General features: G+C 39.4%; 1 protein-coding gene across 1 annotated transcript in view; it reads right to left on the reverse strand.

Moving 5' to 3' along the window:
• sppl3 (signal peptide peptidase 3) overlaps positions 1–15,205 on the reverse strand; it is a 48,685-nt gene that overhangs the window by 12,222 nt on the left and 21,258 nt on the right. Inside the window, exons 2-5 of the mRNA XM_082542389.1 lie at positions 4,566–4,643; positions 972–1,063; positions 668–787; positions 365–443 (exon numbers count right to left, since the gene is read on the reverse strand). Of these exons, the coding sequence (XP_082398515.1) occupies positions 365–443; positions 668–787; positions 972–1,063; positions 4,566–4,643 (369 nt within the window). The remainder of the gene's footprint in view (positions 1–364; positions 444–667; positions 788–971; positions 1,064–4,565; positions 4,644–15,205) is intronic.

The following is a 15,205-nucleotide window of genomic DNA, read 5'->3' on the forward strand; positions in this document are numbered from 1 at the left end:
TCTGTGTGAACTCCCCGGTGGAATAGAAGAGTTGATTATTCTAGATGTCTTAATCTAGAGACTATGCTGAACTTTTAAATGGAAATTATATGGAGCAAGGCAATGCAAGAGAATTTATTGAATTTTTACTACCTCCAAACATTCTAAATAAATTTCCCAGTGGTATTGAGCTTTGGATCTAGTTTCCGTTCTACTCTGTGAAATTAATGCAAAGCATTTCCATCACACCAGGAACAGCTGAGAGGACAAGGACATTTGATAAGCAGTAGTAAAAGACCTTTTTGAATACTTTGTGGAAGAAACGCAAAACACCACAGAGCAATTGAGCAGGAGCCAGAAAGACTATGAAACATGATTTTCTTACTTGTTCTGTGGGGAGCAGGGTCTGGTCAGATACTGGCACATTGGCAACAAAAGGAATGCAAATGCAATTGTTGCAAGAACTGAGGAGAGGAACAAAACACAGCAGTTAAATCCAAAGCCCAGTTCACCTCCGCTGCTTGTTCCAGTGGTTCCTGTCAGTTTAATGGGGCAGCTAATGTCTTCAGTTATAATAATCAATGCAGTAAAGATGTTTCCCCAGTGCGTAATTACACAACACTAACATAAAAGCTTTATAATAACTCCACAGCTTATTTTTTGTGGTATGTTCAAGACTGGTAGTTACCTGCAGTGCAGATGGTGAAGACCACCTGTACAGAGTCGAAGAAGAAAAACATGACTAGCAGAGACACTGAGGCTCCTATGGGCAGAAACAGGGCCTGTGTGGAGTCTATAGTCTGAATGCCTGAAAAGGAATTCAAACATTAATGTAAGATGGATTAAAATGCACAAAACAGAAATGGATATTATATATGACTTTAAAAACAACGGTACGAGCAGAGAATTTAATCATTCATAAGTTATTACCTGAAAATCCAAGAAAACGTTTAGCATGCACAGTTCAACTTTGCCCTGTATGTAATACTTACTGTTGTTTGTATTGTTGTTATTGAATGACCCCGTTGTTGAAGGGTTTCCATCCTTATCCTTGTCCTGGTTCTCACAATCCATGTTTAATGACCTGCACAAGGAAGGGAAAGAAAACCTATGTGTGATTCTGGCTTCCACAATTAGCTCCTCAAAGCATGTACATTAGTATGAGGTGAAGGGAGGTGAAAACACAATCTCTGCAAATCAGATCTCATTGTGGATGCTCTAGCAGCTCAATTTCAGGGTCTTTTGCATGATAAGCACCTTGCAAAAGACCCTCACATTTAGCATGCAAGCTTTTAATTTTATTTCTTCATTTACTAGGCATAGGTTTTGTTTTTGGTTTTTTAAATATTTGGTTTCTACATAAGCTGTGTATCTATTAAAGCAAAAAAGACAAGAGACCTGTACTGCCAAAAATGCATATTTTAATATTTCTTTGTCACATGTCAAACAGATAATCAATACTGAGTTTCTTCATATTGTGCAGGCCAAGTCTGCATACACAGGTCCAGTCTGATGACTTGCTAATAAAGAGTGTGGGCAGAAGAGTGTAAAGCTTGTGCCTGAAAAAGCACATCTTTTCTTTGAGTCAGAATGCCTGACTCACAAATCCCGTGACTGGAAACCTTGAGTTCAAAAAAATGTAATCCTTAAACATTAGCAAATTTAAACTTGATGCATGTTTTGAATTAATTATGCTTATCTACAGTAGCTTTTTTAAGTCATACTTTGATACCAATTTTCCATTCTGGTACTATAAGCCATACTACCAGAAGAGGGTGCAAACTGAAAATGTGGAGAAGCAGTGGAAATTACGTATGGATGCATGTTTATCTAAACAATTATAAGCAGACTTTATACCATTTATTGTTACACAGATAGAAAAATGCTCACTGGATATCTTTGAAAACTCGTTGCCTTCTCTAACCATCTTTTTTGCATTCTTTAACATCTATGGCACTTTTCATGTTAATAAAGTACAAGATTACTGTCACACTAGAGAGGCTGGGATCCTACAGTTCAAACCAGATTTGATTCAAAGACAAAACGAAAGTTTTAAAGACCAACAACACAGTAACCAAAAATAAAAAATCCTGATATCAGTTACTTAAAGGTGCCACTTGTGTTTGTGGTTGGGCTGAGGTTCTTTAGATAGTCTCGTCAACAGCTGCAACAAGCTGATCTGAGATGCATGAGTAAGTCAAACTTGCTAATGTAAACCATCTTTTCAAAATTCCAAAGTTTGGGAACATCAGTTACCACCAAGTCGCATTTCAAACACTTCCTACACAAAAACGTATCTTGCCTCGGAGATCCTGCAAAAATAGTTTGAGGCCACTTATCACTTACAGTGGGATGCAAAAGTTTGGGCAACCTTAATAGTCATTATTTTCCTGTATAAATCATTGGTTGCTTCTGTAAATCCAATAAACTTTGTTTCACTTCTCAAATATCACTGTGTGTGTCTCCTATATCATATATTTAACTGACATTTTTTATCGTAAAAAATTGTATCACTTTTTGTTTCTAATTAAGATTTCACCTTAGCCAAGTTGGAATTTTTTTACATTTTGATTTATTTTTGTCATCGCTGCCAGAGATTTATACTGTGCAAAATCAAATGGCATGCCTCCCAACAGCAGCCGCCTCAGACTAGAATGAGCAGAGTGCAATAAGTTAATAATAATTAACTAACTAAATTTTGTTTGATGCTTTGCAAGCTGCTGTGCTTGCTGGAGTGATGGCTGAGTGGCAGTTTCATGGTATAATCACAGCTATATGAATGTTTAGTGTTTCAACCTTTTTTCAGTACCACAAAGTGTATAAAACATTTTAAGGTCATAAAAAGAGACAGAGACTCCCATAAGAGGCGTTCTCTGTTGTTTTTGGTTAGCTGTGATGCCCTATTTTAAGGAAAAAGTCCTTAAAAGTTAAAAGTCAGGCTAGCATTTCCATAGCAGAGCTGTGAACTAAGACTTTAAAACAAACTTATGTGGCACAAACTATCCTGTTATCAGGAAGAACACTCGATTGCCTCAAGTAACATGTTTCTGTGCCTTAGCTGGTTTCCTGATACTTTGTGTAAAGAAGCTGCCTGAGACACAACCACAGTGAAAGTTCAGCACAATTTTTTTTTTCTTTTTTTAAATTGAACAAAGTCAGACAGTAGACGAGTGCTGTATGTTTTTGACATATTCCTGGTCTCTTTGTGTAATGCAATGATGGACTCCATGTCGGATGTTAATGATGTCAGGTTACCTAGCTAGTAAATATTACCCAGCATGTGTGTAGCTTTGCAAATGTGCAGTTATTAGAGTTAAACTGTTTATTGTTCACAGATTATAGTGTGACTTATTGATTTCTATCATATAATTAGAAGTGTGAATAAGGCACCGGGCACACAGGAGCTAGAGTAGGATGTCTCGAGACCACTTTTACGTGGTCTTGGTCTTGTCTTGGTCTCGGATCCCTCGGTCTTGTCTTGGTCTCGCTCTCTCTGTCTTGCTGTCTCAGATCAACATAGTGGTTGGGAGATTTGGAGTCAACAGTATCCATGACACACAACGCAACGTTCGATAATCTGTCATGCGCAAAAGCATCAGCTCTAAGAGCCGTGCATAGAGAGTGCTTTGTAGTGAATCAGAGTCGACTCCCATTGAGCGAGAGCCGGCTCCTCAATTTCCTTTCACTGCTCAGCTCTCACACAGTGGCTCAGCTATGGTCCAATCCCTCCATATTGTGGCCAATCACATGCGAAGATATAGGATAATATCATTATGTGGAAAACAGAGGGTGAGAGACACGACAGTCAAGTGGAGCTTGTGTCTGTCCTCTCAGTAAGTGAGTGAGACAGTAGACAGCGGTGAGGAGGGGTGTGCAAGTGCATCGCAAAAACACATAAATATGCCTGACACCCATAAACGAAGCAGCATCTGGCTGCAGTTTAAAGACTTTTTTGTCTCGGTCTCGTTTCGACTTTGTCTTGGTCTTGATACCCTCTGGTCTTGGTTACAAGTCTAACAGGAGCCCATTCCCCCACCCCCAGGCAACCACGGCTCTCTAGGGAAACATTAATATTCCCTGTGTGGTTGTGAGTAGTTGCTGGAGGTTGCTTGTTGTCACTAGGTAAATTTGGTCACAAAGGGTTATACAGTGCTAACTGAAAACCTTTGATTGCTTTGGTCACATAAAGACTGCTGCAGTCAACAGTAAAGCCCCTCAGGTACCCAGTATGGAGACAAATTTAGACTACGTGAAAATTCATAGGGACTGTTTTGTGGGCTGACTGGTAAAACACTGTGAAAATGTTATCATCATTTTGATCATTAATTAAATTATGTCCAGTTTTAATGATAGATTACACCTGTTATTACTGGGATGGGAGAAGATAATATATCCATACAGATTAATCACAAAATATAAATTAGAGAGATCCAAACAATTAAACTAGAACTTGAGCATTTTTACTGACTTGAACACAAACAAAAAAATTTATTAAAAAAAAAACCCAAAAAAAAAACCAACCTACATTTTACTGCTCATCTACTGTAATAGAAACACTAAAAACCCCTTTTGCTATTAACACTCACCTGAAGCTGCCATAGACAATGAGCAGAATGGAAATGAGGAAGGTGGACACCTGACTGGAGTCAACTAGGGAGTACGCCCTATAGAAGAAAGAGAGACATACAAACATTACTTACGGCACAAATGACTACGCATGGACATTTAACAACAACAAAAGCACAACTGTCTCATTATTAACACAAGATTACTGCTATGTACTGTTGAAGAGCAGAAACACATGAATCTGATAATTAACTGTGCTGCTGTTGATATTTATTTTACCACAGCTTAAGTTTTCAAATTCCTAACACTCAGATGTTGTTGTCAAGCGATTATACTTGATGCTTGTGTGTGTTTATGTTCTGTACTCTCCGGTCACAGCTGTCAGGGCAAAACTCTGGGCTCCATTCACTACATTCAATAGTGAACAGCATATAAAAAAGTATTAAATAGACCAATGCCAGCAACCTCAATGACATCTCACAAACAGAACTGCTAAGAATATGAGGAATATGCGATGAGTTTCACTGCTATAGCAAAGTGGCTGCTGTTCTGGAGAGCAGTCTCACAACTGTGATGCTGATGGGATTTGTTTAACTAAAAATACAGTGGTGTGGCCTCTAACACTTGGCATTATTAGACTTGATATTTCATCAGTTTAAATGTTTTTTTCAATAAGTGCTAAGACATGCAGCAGCCAGGAAAAGGAGACTGAAAACAAGTGTCACATGCTTCAAAGTATGAGCGAAAAGAAAAGAAAACACCAAAGTCTCTCTTTTTTTAAACCACAAAGGTTAACAACAAAAGTCAGGATGATGCAGCAGGAGACAACAATGTGGAGGAGTTAACTCGAGTGAAAAACTTAAAAAAAAAAAAAAAAAAAGAGTTTAGGTACTGCTTTTGCTGTAAAAACAAATCAAACCTTTGTGGTGAAATGCTTCTGCTAGAATCCATATAAATAATAAAGATGTGGTTCGATGACCATTTTTTCCAAGGGTAGCCGCATAAGCAGAGACCACCTTCACTAACAGCCCTGAAACATTACTGAAACTGCTCCTCTAAGGCTTTCAAGGGGTAAAGAGTTAACATTTTTTATTTTGTTGTGTAAAACAGAGTGTCAGTGGGCACTTAAAAGTTCAGAAAATGTTTGAATGTCTTTAACTATTAAATTTATTCATTGCGCCAAATCCAGCTGCTCATTAAGCCTTTCTGGTTTGATCAGAAAAGAAAACAGTGGTCCATACACCTGAAAGTCCTGAAAACACATTGTGAATTCTGTCTTGAGTCTACGGATGTATCCATGTATTTCCACAGTGCTGTTGCTGCGCCGAGCACATTTGAAGTGTCGGAATGTGGAAATTTCAACATCGCTTGAAAAGGTGCCAGCTAGCAACGTCCCTCTCACCGGTAGGCTAAGTTATCTTTAGCCAACTACAAGTTGAATCTGGTAGTTGGAGTTGTCAGCTAAAATACCATCATTAAGAAGCGGCACAACTAATGTGTGCGATGTGCACCGCTGGCCCAGCCATTTATTTTTTAATGCACCTTCTCAGATTAATTCACTGCGTGTCGTGCCCAGGGCTGGACTGGGACAAAAAAAAATCGGCCCGGGCATTTTGACTAAAGACTGGCCCACCAGGTATTATAGGAAAAGCCATAAAGCCTTTAAATGAAAACGAACGCTGTTGTGACAGTGATGTACAGTCCTGTTGGTATATGTATGATCTCTATACATTTTACATGAGATGAAAACTTTGGTTGTAAGATTCAGATAATTATTTACTTAAAGCCAGACATTTTAAATGAGAATAAGAAAGAAAAGTATTTCTTTGTGCCCCCCTTTCCCTGTCAATGCCCCAGCTGGCCCCCTGGCAAAACTTTGCTAGACCCGCCCCTGCACAGTTACCAGCTGTCAGCTACTTAGAAAAGGATCCTGGTGTTATTTGTCTCTCAGAAACAGTTCATAACTTCCCTTCAACTCATTCATGTCACCTAAAAGGTAAACCTGTTTCTCCATCACTTGTTCAGCTCTGATGATTCAGTAACATCAGGACATCTCCTGGTTTCATCTTCACGTTTCCCTCTCACCAGATAAGCAAACCGATATCATGACCAGCAGCCTTTACAGCTGTGGCTCCAGCAAACATCAGCTGATACTAGAAATGAATATTACCGTAATTGTCGGGCTATAAGCCGCTACTTTTTGCACAAGCTTTGAACCCTGCGGCTTTTAGTCAGGTGCGGCTTTCTATGGATTGTCCATGATTTTTGTCATATCGTAAGAGGATTTGTTTTGTTTGTTCCGCTTTTGTACGGCACTACGTTGCCTGGCGGAAGGATCAGGGTTCAAGAGTGGTATGTTGGTCACATGTCCATCCGCCAGGCAACATAGTGCCGTACGAAGTAGCGCGAAAAACAAACTTCAAAGTAGCGCTACGCGTTCAGCTGGAGGCGTAAATAATGATAGGCGATAAACTTGCGAAAAGCAAGTTATGCTCAACTCCACCAGTGGATTCTGACAGCGTGGAAAAGTGTGAAAACATCCACGATCACCAACGGATTTCGAAGGGCTGGACTGCTGCATGATGGAGAGGAGGACACCGCCACGGCCCTTCCGAGGGTGTTCGACTCTGACACTGACAACGAGGATTTGTTTGGTTTTGAAAGTGACAACGAAGGAAAGAAGCTGAGAGTGGATGACGAAGCCATCATGAGCCTGTTCATATCCGACACTGGAGAAGAGGACTTTGGTGGTTTTAGTGCACAGGAAGAAGAGAAAGATGGTGGTGAATGACTGACTTTTCTACTTGTTAAAGTCGTGTCACTGCACTTGAGCCTAAAAGGTAGTCCGAATCTATTTTTCTGGTGTGCTATAGGTTACTGTTATGTACTAGCGAATGAGAGAAGAAGATGCAGCTGATAGCGTAAAGACAGAAAAACTCAAGCTTTGTGTCTTTTTCCATTCTAGCTGAAGTCCGGGACAAACTGTTCCTTTTCAGCTCAATACGAAACGCGTAATAATTTCTCTGAATACGGGACGATCCTGTTTTTTTACAGGACAGTTGGCAACTCTGCTAACAAACCTTATGAATAAAATAAAGTTCACTATCAGTAACATCATAGCACCCAGCCAGCTGTATAGAAACTTCATCATGCTAGCTAGTACACAGTACGAGTTATTGTAACTGACTGTAAAAAGTCAGCACAATGAAAATAAACTACACCTAAACTTGGTTTATACCCGACCCAGATAGACTGCAGGTCATAACTTTCTACCTAAAGTTCAGTTCACCTGACACTCGGACCGGCGGCTGCCTCAGGTCTCGCCCTCCTCCTGCCTCCTCTTTCCCTCATCCACCCACTGGCCTCTGTGAGCTCCGCCATAGCCACCACCAAACAACGAACTTATTTTTACACATCGGCCATCATCTGGCCAATCCACCACCTTACATTGTTTATATCGTTACAAAAACAAACAAACAAACAAACAAACAAAAAAAAGAACCATCGGCCCGTAAAAATGAAAAATCACAATCGGCCCATCGCACAAATGCCCGGTATGCCCTATGGCCAATCCAGCTATGGTCGTGCCATCAGTTAACCCTTCGCGTGCCACACGGTTGCCAACCCCTGCTCTAAATGCACCACTCACTCTTATGTCAATCAACGCTATCCCGTACTTTCATTAGTGCCAGCTTTGCTTGTCTTGAAGTTTAGAAAAGTTTAACTTGGGATTTGCCCACTCTTCAGTTTTTTTAATATACTTTTGCTTGTTGCACAAGTTGAATTCTCACTTGATGTGATCTGACAACTAGTACCAAAAGAGAAATTGTTTAAAAGTGATTTTAGCTTTTGTGAGGCTTCCTAGCCTCTCCTTTTTTAGCTAAAGGAGAAGAAAATATTCACTAAAATACAAGCATTACCAAAAAGAAGGGAAAAAAAAACAAACCAAAAAACTATCACACCAGCAAAACAAATAAAGTTATGAAACAAAACATGTTGAGTTGACAAGGATTATTTAGTGAGTCAGGATGCATGTGATTACTGTCAAATTTACTCAAAGTTCAATTATGGAAGAGGAAATATGAGCTTCAGAGCTGGTATATTACAGGGGAAGAAAGTTCAGCCCTTAGATTTGCTAGACTGTGGTGAATTGTGTAAATAAGCCTCTCTCTGAGAATAAAAGGTGGTTTTCCTGCTGGATTCTACTCTGTAATCAATTCACCCATAGAGACATACAAACCATTGGTGACGTCCGAATAAATTATGGCTGTGCTGTTCTTTCCATGGAGTATTATTTTTTAAATCATCATACTCTAAACATAGCAAAAACAGACTCTAGCTGAAAATGGCAATTTGTGTGACTCCTTTCAGACTCTATACCTGACAATGGAAAAATTGGCTGTGGCAATTTTATCACCATGAGACACATTTGTCCCAGCAAAGTAGCACGGCACCAACAGCAACCACAAAAATGATAAACTGAGTGGAGCAAGTTTAATGCTTGGAAATAAAATAATGAAGTCTGCAGACTGTACCAGCAAGTGTAAACTAACTGGGCAGCATGTCCATTCTATACAAAGGTACAGCATTGTGCATTGTGCATACAAAGGGAACTGGGTCAGCAGAGTTCAGTTAACCATCACAGTGGCCTGTTAAAGAATAAGAATAAAACGAACAAAAAAAAATCCCCGTTTATCACTACATAACCAAACATGCAACAGAACTGGAAAAGAATCTGAATAAATTAATTATGACCACCCTACATCCCACTGAAGCTGCACAATACTGTTGAGCCGCACAACCATGAGCATATGTTCCCCTGAGATGACCGGACCTCATAATGCACACACACCAAAGGAGCGAATGAAACCAATTCGACAGCAGAATCTGAATTGCTAATTTTGCTGCATGTTAAAATGAGAACTCAGGAAAAGCAAGTTATTGATTATGAAAATCAATGAGGCCAATGGAACAGAGTTGAAGGCACACTGGAAACTGTATACTAAAGAAGAGGGTGTGAATTAAAAAAAAGAAAAGAAAGAACTGTACTAATGTTAAGTTCAGGTTTTAGGTGTTATGTTTATTGGTGTAGTTTAAAAGCAAATGACTGGCACATTGAGGTTTTATAAAAGCTGAGCTTGCACTAAATACTAGCTTTGCACCTATATTAGATCCATCAACATCTGAACATCTGAAATTTCACTGTGTGTATAACAATTCCTGATCGGACTGAAATGCATAAGCCAACACTCCAGATAGAAAATATAAATCATGCATTTGGTTCCTAGAATACTCTGTAACATAAAAGATTGTATAGAAAATGTTCTATAGTCTGGGATTGCCACCTATGATCATCTGCAGATCTTGCTGAAATAATGCCTCTGGAGTGGAATCCCCATGTGCTATAGCACTTATGTTTTTCAGTTTTATTAAATAGCCGAGGAACAGATTGAGCACAACAACGCAATAGCCCTCTGCTCAGTCACTATTAAAAATATGATCCACACAACTCAGCCTGAAAGCAGCAGGAATCATAGTTATGCACAATGACAGATGCATTGCACTTATTTTGATAAAGGGTGAGCATGGTTTTAAAACTTCAGATATCCATCTATCCATTTCAGTTTGTTAATCAGTCATGATTAGAGTTCTGCATCTAATCTGGATGTTTGCACATTAAACAGTGGCAGCTGTTTTCAAACAAATGTTTACCCAGGCTTTTATTTTGATCTTCGTCCCATATCAATATGCGGCACATCCTTGACATGCAACCTTATTATGCAGTCAAAAACTAGGCTGGTATTGTAATTTGCCTGCCTTAGTACGAGGTGCAAATTTGACCCAAATCCTACCCGTGTGTCTCCTGTCAAACTCTGGTCATGGATGAGGAATGCAGAGTGTATTTAAAAGTGCTGTTGAATTTAATGTTTACTAAAGAGTAAATGAAATAAAAATATACAGAGAAAGAAATAAGGTGTTAAAAAAGAGAAAACATACAAACACACAGTGTCAGAAACTATATGTGGACTATATGTACGACATTTAAAAGTAATATAATATAGTATCACTTCGTAGTGTTTCAAATGTTTCTCACACTATGACACCTGATGCCAGCAGCTACATCCTCTTTGGTTATTATGAAACAACACTGAATGGATGCAAAAATGATTTCCTTTGCAACATCCTGTATTATACACATTACATTTCCGTTTGTGTTGTCAGCACCAGCAAAATGTGAAAGCTATATTATAATATATAGCAATCATAACTAACTGAAAATCTGCATTTTTGAAGCCAATTTCGTGAGCTATACTTCAAGAGCGACAATGAACAAATGCAATCTTGGATGTTTTATCTCTGTAGTGTGCACCATAATGCCTCTCAGCTTTAATTAAATCAAACAATCCTTGGATATTTTTTTGTTTGTTTTTGTTTTTTTAATTAAAGCCAGTAGAAGATAAGTTTGAGAGCAACTCCATAGGTCGAATGTTATAAGTAACAGTTTCCTTGAATTGGTTATTGGTACATATACCGTAATACACACAGTGTCAACACAGATGAAATACTCCAACACCATGTACACGAACCGAGATCCAGTTCATCAACATTAATTGGCTGAGGTCCAGCCCAGGAAATATCTACCAGCTACACCCACGTCTCGGCAGCCACCTGTCAGACTATGCTGCCACACCTCCAACAGAATTTAGATTTTGTACAATTCAAACAGGTCAGCTATTAAAACTGGGGGATGTAAAATTGATCCTGCTGCAAAGATGGACATTTTAAGATGGGAGTCTATGAGAGCTGACTTGCTTTTGGAACAAGGTTCTAGTGGCAGAGGAACTGCTGTTTTTGGCCCATGCTGACTTTATTTTGCAGGCCTGAACTGACCCGAATGTAAAGCTTATCACACACACAATATCATGATATAAAGGGGATGCATTTTTAGTTTGGCTGTGCAATTACAAAGATTTATTTTCTGCTGGCATGCAGTTGAGTTGTATAATTATTTTTCCTCCAAACACTGATAGAACATTTAGCATAATGGGCCCTTTATACTCAGTTCTCATCCTTGCGAGTTGCACCGGACGCCAGAAGTGACATCACTTCCATTGGCACAAGCTGCACTTTGGTGTTCTGGTATAATGTTGGGCAACGATAAGAAAATGAAATATAGCGATAGAATATGGGTAAAACGTGCATGTGCAGTGCCTTTGTTTTCATACGCACATGGTGGAAAAAACATGGCGGCGAAGGAGAACGAGAAGGGCGAAAGCGGATCGTTAAATGAAACGGATGAACCAGAATTGGTTTGTAAAAATGCTGCAACTTCAGTGGTGTGGAACTGGTTTAGCTTTCGTCCGTCAGATACACAACAAAGCACTATTTTGGTAGAGCATGCTAGCCGGCCGTCATTATTACCGTGTTTTTTGGTGTTTTTAAAATCAATCCTTTGATTTTTCTGAAAATCAACAGTGCCCCTTATTATCCCGTGTGCCTTATGTATGAATTCTGGTTGTGTTTACGGACCTCGAAACGATTTTATGCGGTACACGGCGCTCGAAAATCTGTCAAATGTTTTAGCACCGCTTGATGGATTGGCAGAGCATTACGGCTATTGTAGGCAGGAGCCTCGCAGAGTGATACGTACTGTGCTTCAACATAATATTACTGTGTTGTGTGTCTATAACCTCTTTTTAAGTTTTGTGGATATTATACATGGTTATGCTGAGGATATGTCGGCCAATTTCCACTGGAAATGCCTTTTGGTTAAACAGTCAGCAAGGAATTTGCATTTGCACTGATACATTTTTATATAACTTTAATACACAAAAAACAGCTGCTTGTTTAAGTGAAAATACATTGATACATTGATTTTTTGCACTAATAAAGTTGTGGAGTTGTAAAGTATTTTGTCTAGTGTCAATTATATCGTCAGTTATATCTTTAATCACAAATTTTCAAATGTATATCGTGATAAATATTTTTGATCATATCCCCCTGCTCTAGTTCTTACTCTGCAAAAGTGAAAAAAAGCAAGACCGTTGTCGCTTTCATTTATTCAGTGGTACAGAAACTTCTACTGGGTCTCTGAGTCTGGAACACTAACATACAGTTCACTGTGGAAACGGGACACTAGGACAGCACTGCATCATACAGCATTACAATGGGGGTTGGTATATTTGACTCTAGGTGCAGGTTAAAACAACATGGTCAGTTTGGTTTCGAGCATTCATAAAGTGATAAGGGAAAGCTGACTTTGTTTTACAACACACCAATGAGGTCACTGCTCCACTGTCAACACAGCAAGCAGACAGACAGCTAGTTTAATCTCCCACAGACCTAATTCATATTCTAGCATCGAACTGGTTCGTCTGAATTCTGTGCACAGAAGCCTGTAGAACATGGGTGAGATAGATGAATGGAACATTTAAAAACAAAATACAATCCCGGACTGTTGAGGCCTGGACGGTAGCCCGAAGTGCCATAAGACGTCCTTGTTCGCTGACAGACTAGGTTTTCAATAACAATTCCAATACCATTCTTAATCAAAGCAGTTGCATGTAGAACTGGGCGATATATCGACTTTTTAAATATATTGATATATTTTTAGACGAGATATGAGATGTGACAATATCGTAACGCTATAGTATGTGTTAAGTTAGAATTATACTTGAGGAGCTGCAAGTTTGCCTGTCTTTCGTCCACTTTTGTCTCTACGCAACGTTACTCTGCCTCGCCTCTCTCCTTCACTGAACACAACTCCCCCTCTCCCATCGCTTCACCTGCAGGCAACGACAAGATGGACATGGCAGCTATCAAAGAGGAGCTGGTCGGTAAAAAGTAAACATTTGGAGATTAATGCTACCAGCACTAAAATGGTAATCTCATTAAAACGACGTTAACGCCATAACTGCATTAATGCGTCAATGCGGCTGGACGGCGTCAACACGTTAACGAGCCAACCGGGCTAACACATTGACACCATGCAGCCCCACGCACGGGGGCTGCCCGGCCTAAAACCCTTTCATTTTCTCAAAAATCGACAGTGTATGAATTCATACAACCAGAATTATGTATGAATTCTGGTTGTGCTTACTGACCGCAAACCGCTTTTATATGGTACACGGCGCTCAGCAATCTGTAAGCTACAAAGCCGCACCACTTGATGGATTGTTGGAGCATTACGGCTACCGTAGTCAGGAGCCTCGCGGAGTAATACCTACTGTGCTTCAACGTAATATTACCGCATTGTGTGTTTGTAAGGACCACAAATGGCACCAGTTAAGAGACATGGTTACAAAGAGGATTTCAAACTCCAGGCTGTCAGTCACATAGTAGAACACAATTGTGAGCTTTTTGTTATGCACAAAAACAACATTGTTTTATTTTATTTATGGAGAATTATTATTTAATAAATGCTGATAATTTATTTCTGAGTAATTTTTTCATGTACGCTGTATATTAATAAAAGTGCCTGTGTGAGATCTGGGACACAGCTTTGACTACGAACTCACTTTTTGTTCTTACTTTAGGGATTCAAAAAAATTTTAAAAAATAAAATAAAATATCAAGATATATATCATATATCGCCATCCAGCAAAAGAATATCGAGATATGAATTTTGGGTCATATCGCCCAGTCCTAGTTGCATCCAGACCTGACCACTAAAGGCCAGGTCAACAGGCCACAATAAAGACTTTTGCTACTGTGAGGTATAGTAGCAAAAGTCTACTATTGCAAAATGAACATCTTACTCAGGTCTGGTCTAATACACACACACACACACACACACACACACACACACACACAAATTAAACAGAAAAAAGGCAAGTCTTCCAGGACTAACATTAATCTTGCGAACAAGTTTTCCCATCAATTACATTAAGCGAGGCACTGGGTGTGTGGGAGCCAAGTTAAGATAGTTCATATGTTTTAGTATTTATATTTCGCTGTTGTTAAGCTTGTTTGTGTAATTAATAATTTTAGGAAATAGATGCATGTTTATGGTGGAACTAGGTTACGTAGTACCATGAATACATGTGCCTTAAAGACTCGTGTTTATAGTACATCACGGATGTATGCAAATTAGTGCATGCGGTGCGGGAGGGGGGAGAGAGAGAGAAAAGGAGTTAACACGGCATAAGCTATACGGGGCAGCAGGGTAGAACAGAGCCACACGGTTTTCCTACCGTAGTATGTTATTTTGTTGAGGACAAGTTAAACCTGACCACTCCTGTAAGATGCAAAACCGTGGAATAAATTTTTTGTTACATCTTTTCACATCGGAGTCCCGTGGAGTTCTTTTTCCTCTTCAAACTGACGTACGCGAGTGAATCACGGGAAAACTGGTCTCAAGGCTTACACATTTTGTAGGAAAACCCGCTCGTTGTGGAGTAATTGACGCGACTAAAGAAGGAAAAAACCCGAGCTGCTGCAGCGACAACAAACGTGAGTAAGTGGAGCTAATTCACGAGGAAAAAGTGCTGAGTCATGGTGGATGCTGAGCTGTGTGGTAGCCAACCTGCATGATTTTTGGATGATAAAATAAGGATTTTGTTGTTGCTATTCGGGAAATTAATAGCATGAACAACGAAGAAGAAGACACAGTAGCAGAAATGGAAGCTAGGGCGGTGAAAATCACACCTAAAGCTATGGA

This window comes from Aulonocara stuartgranti (assembly GCF_965226115.1).
Source record: "Aulonocara stuartgranti genome assembly, chromosome: 7".
Lineage (NCBI taxonomy): Eukaryota > Metazoa > Chordata > Actinopteri > Cichliformes > Cichlidae > Aulonocara > Aulonocara stuartgranti.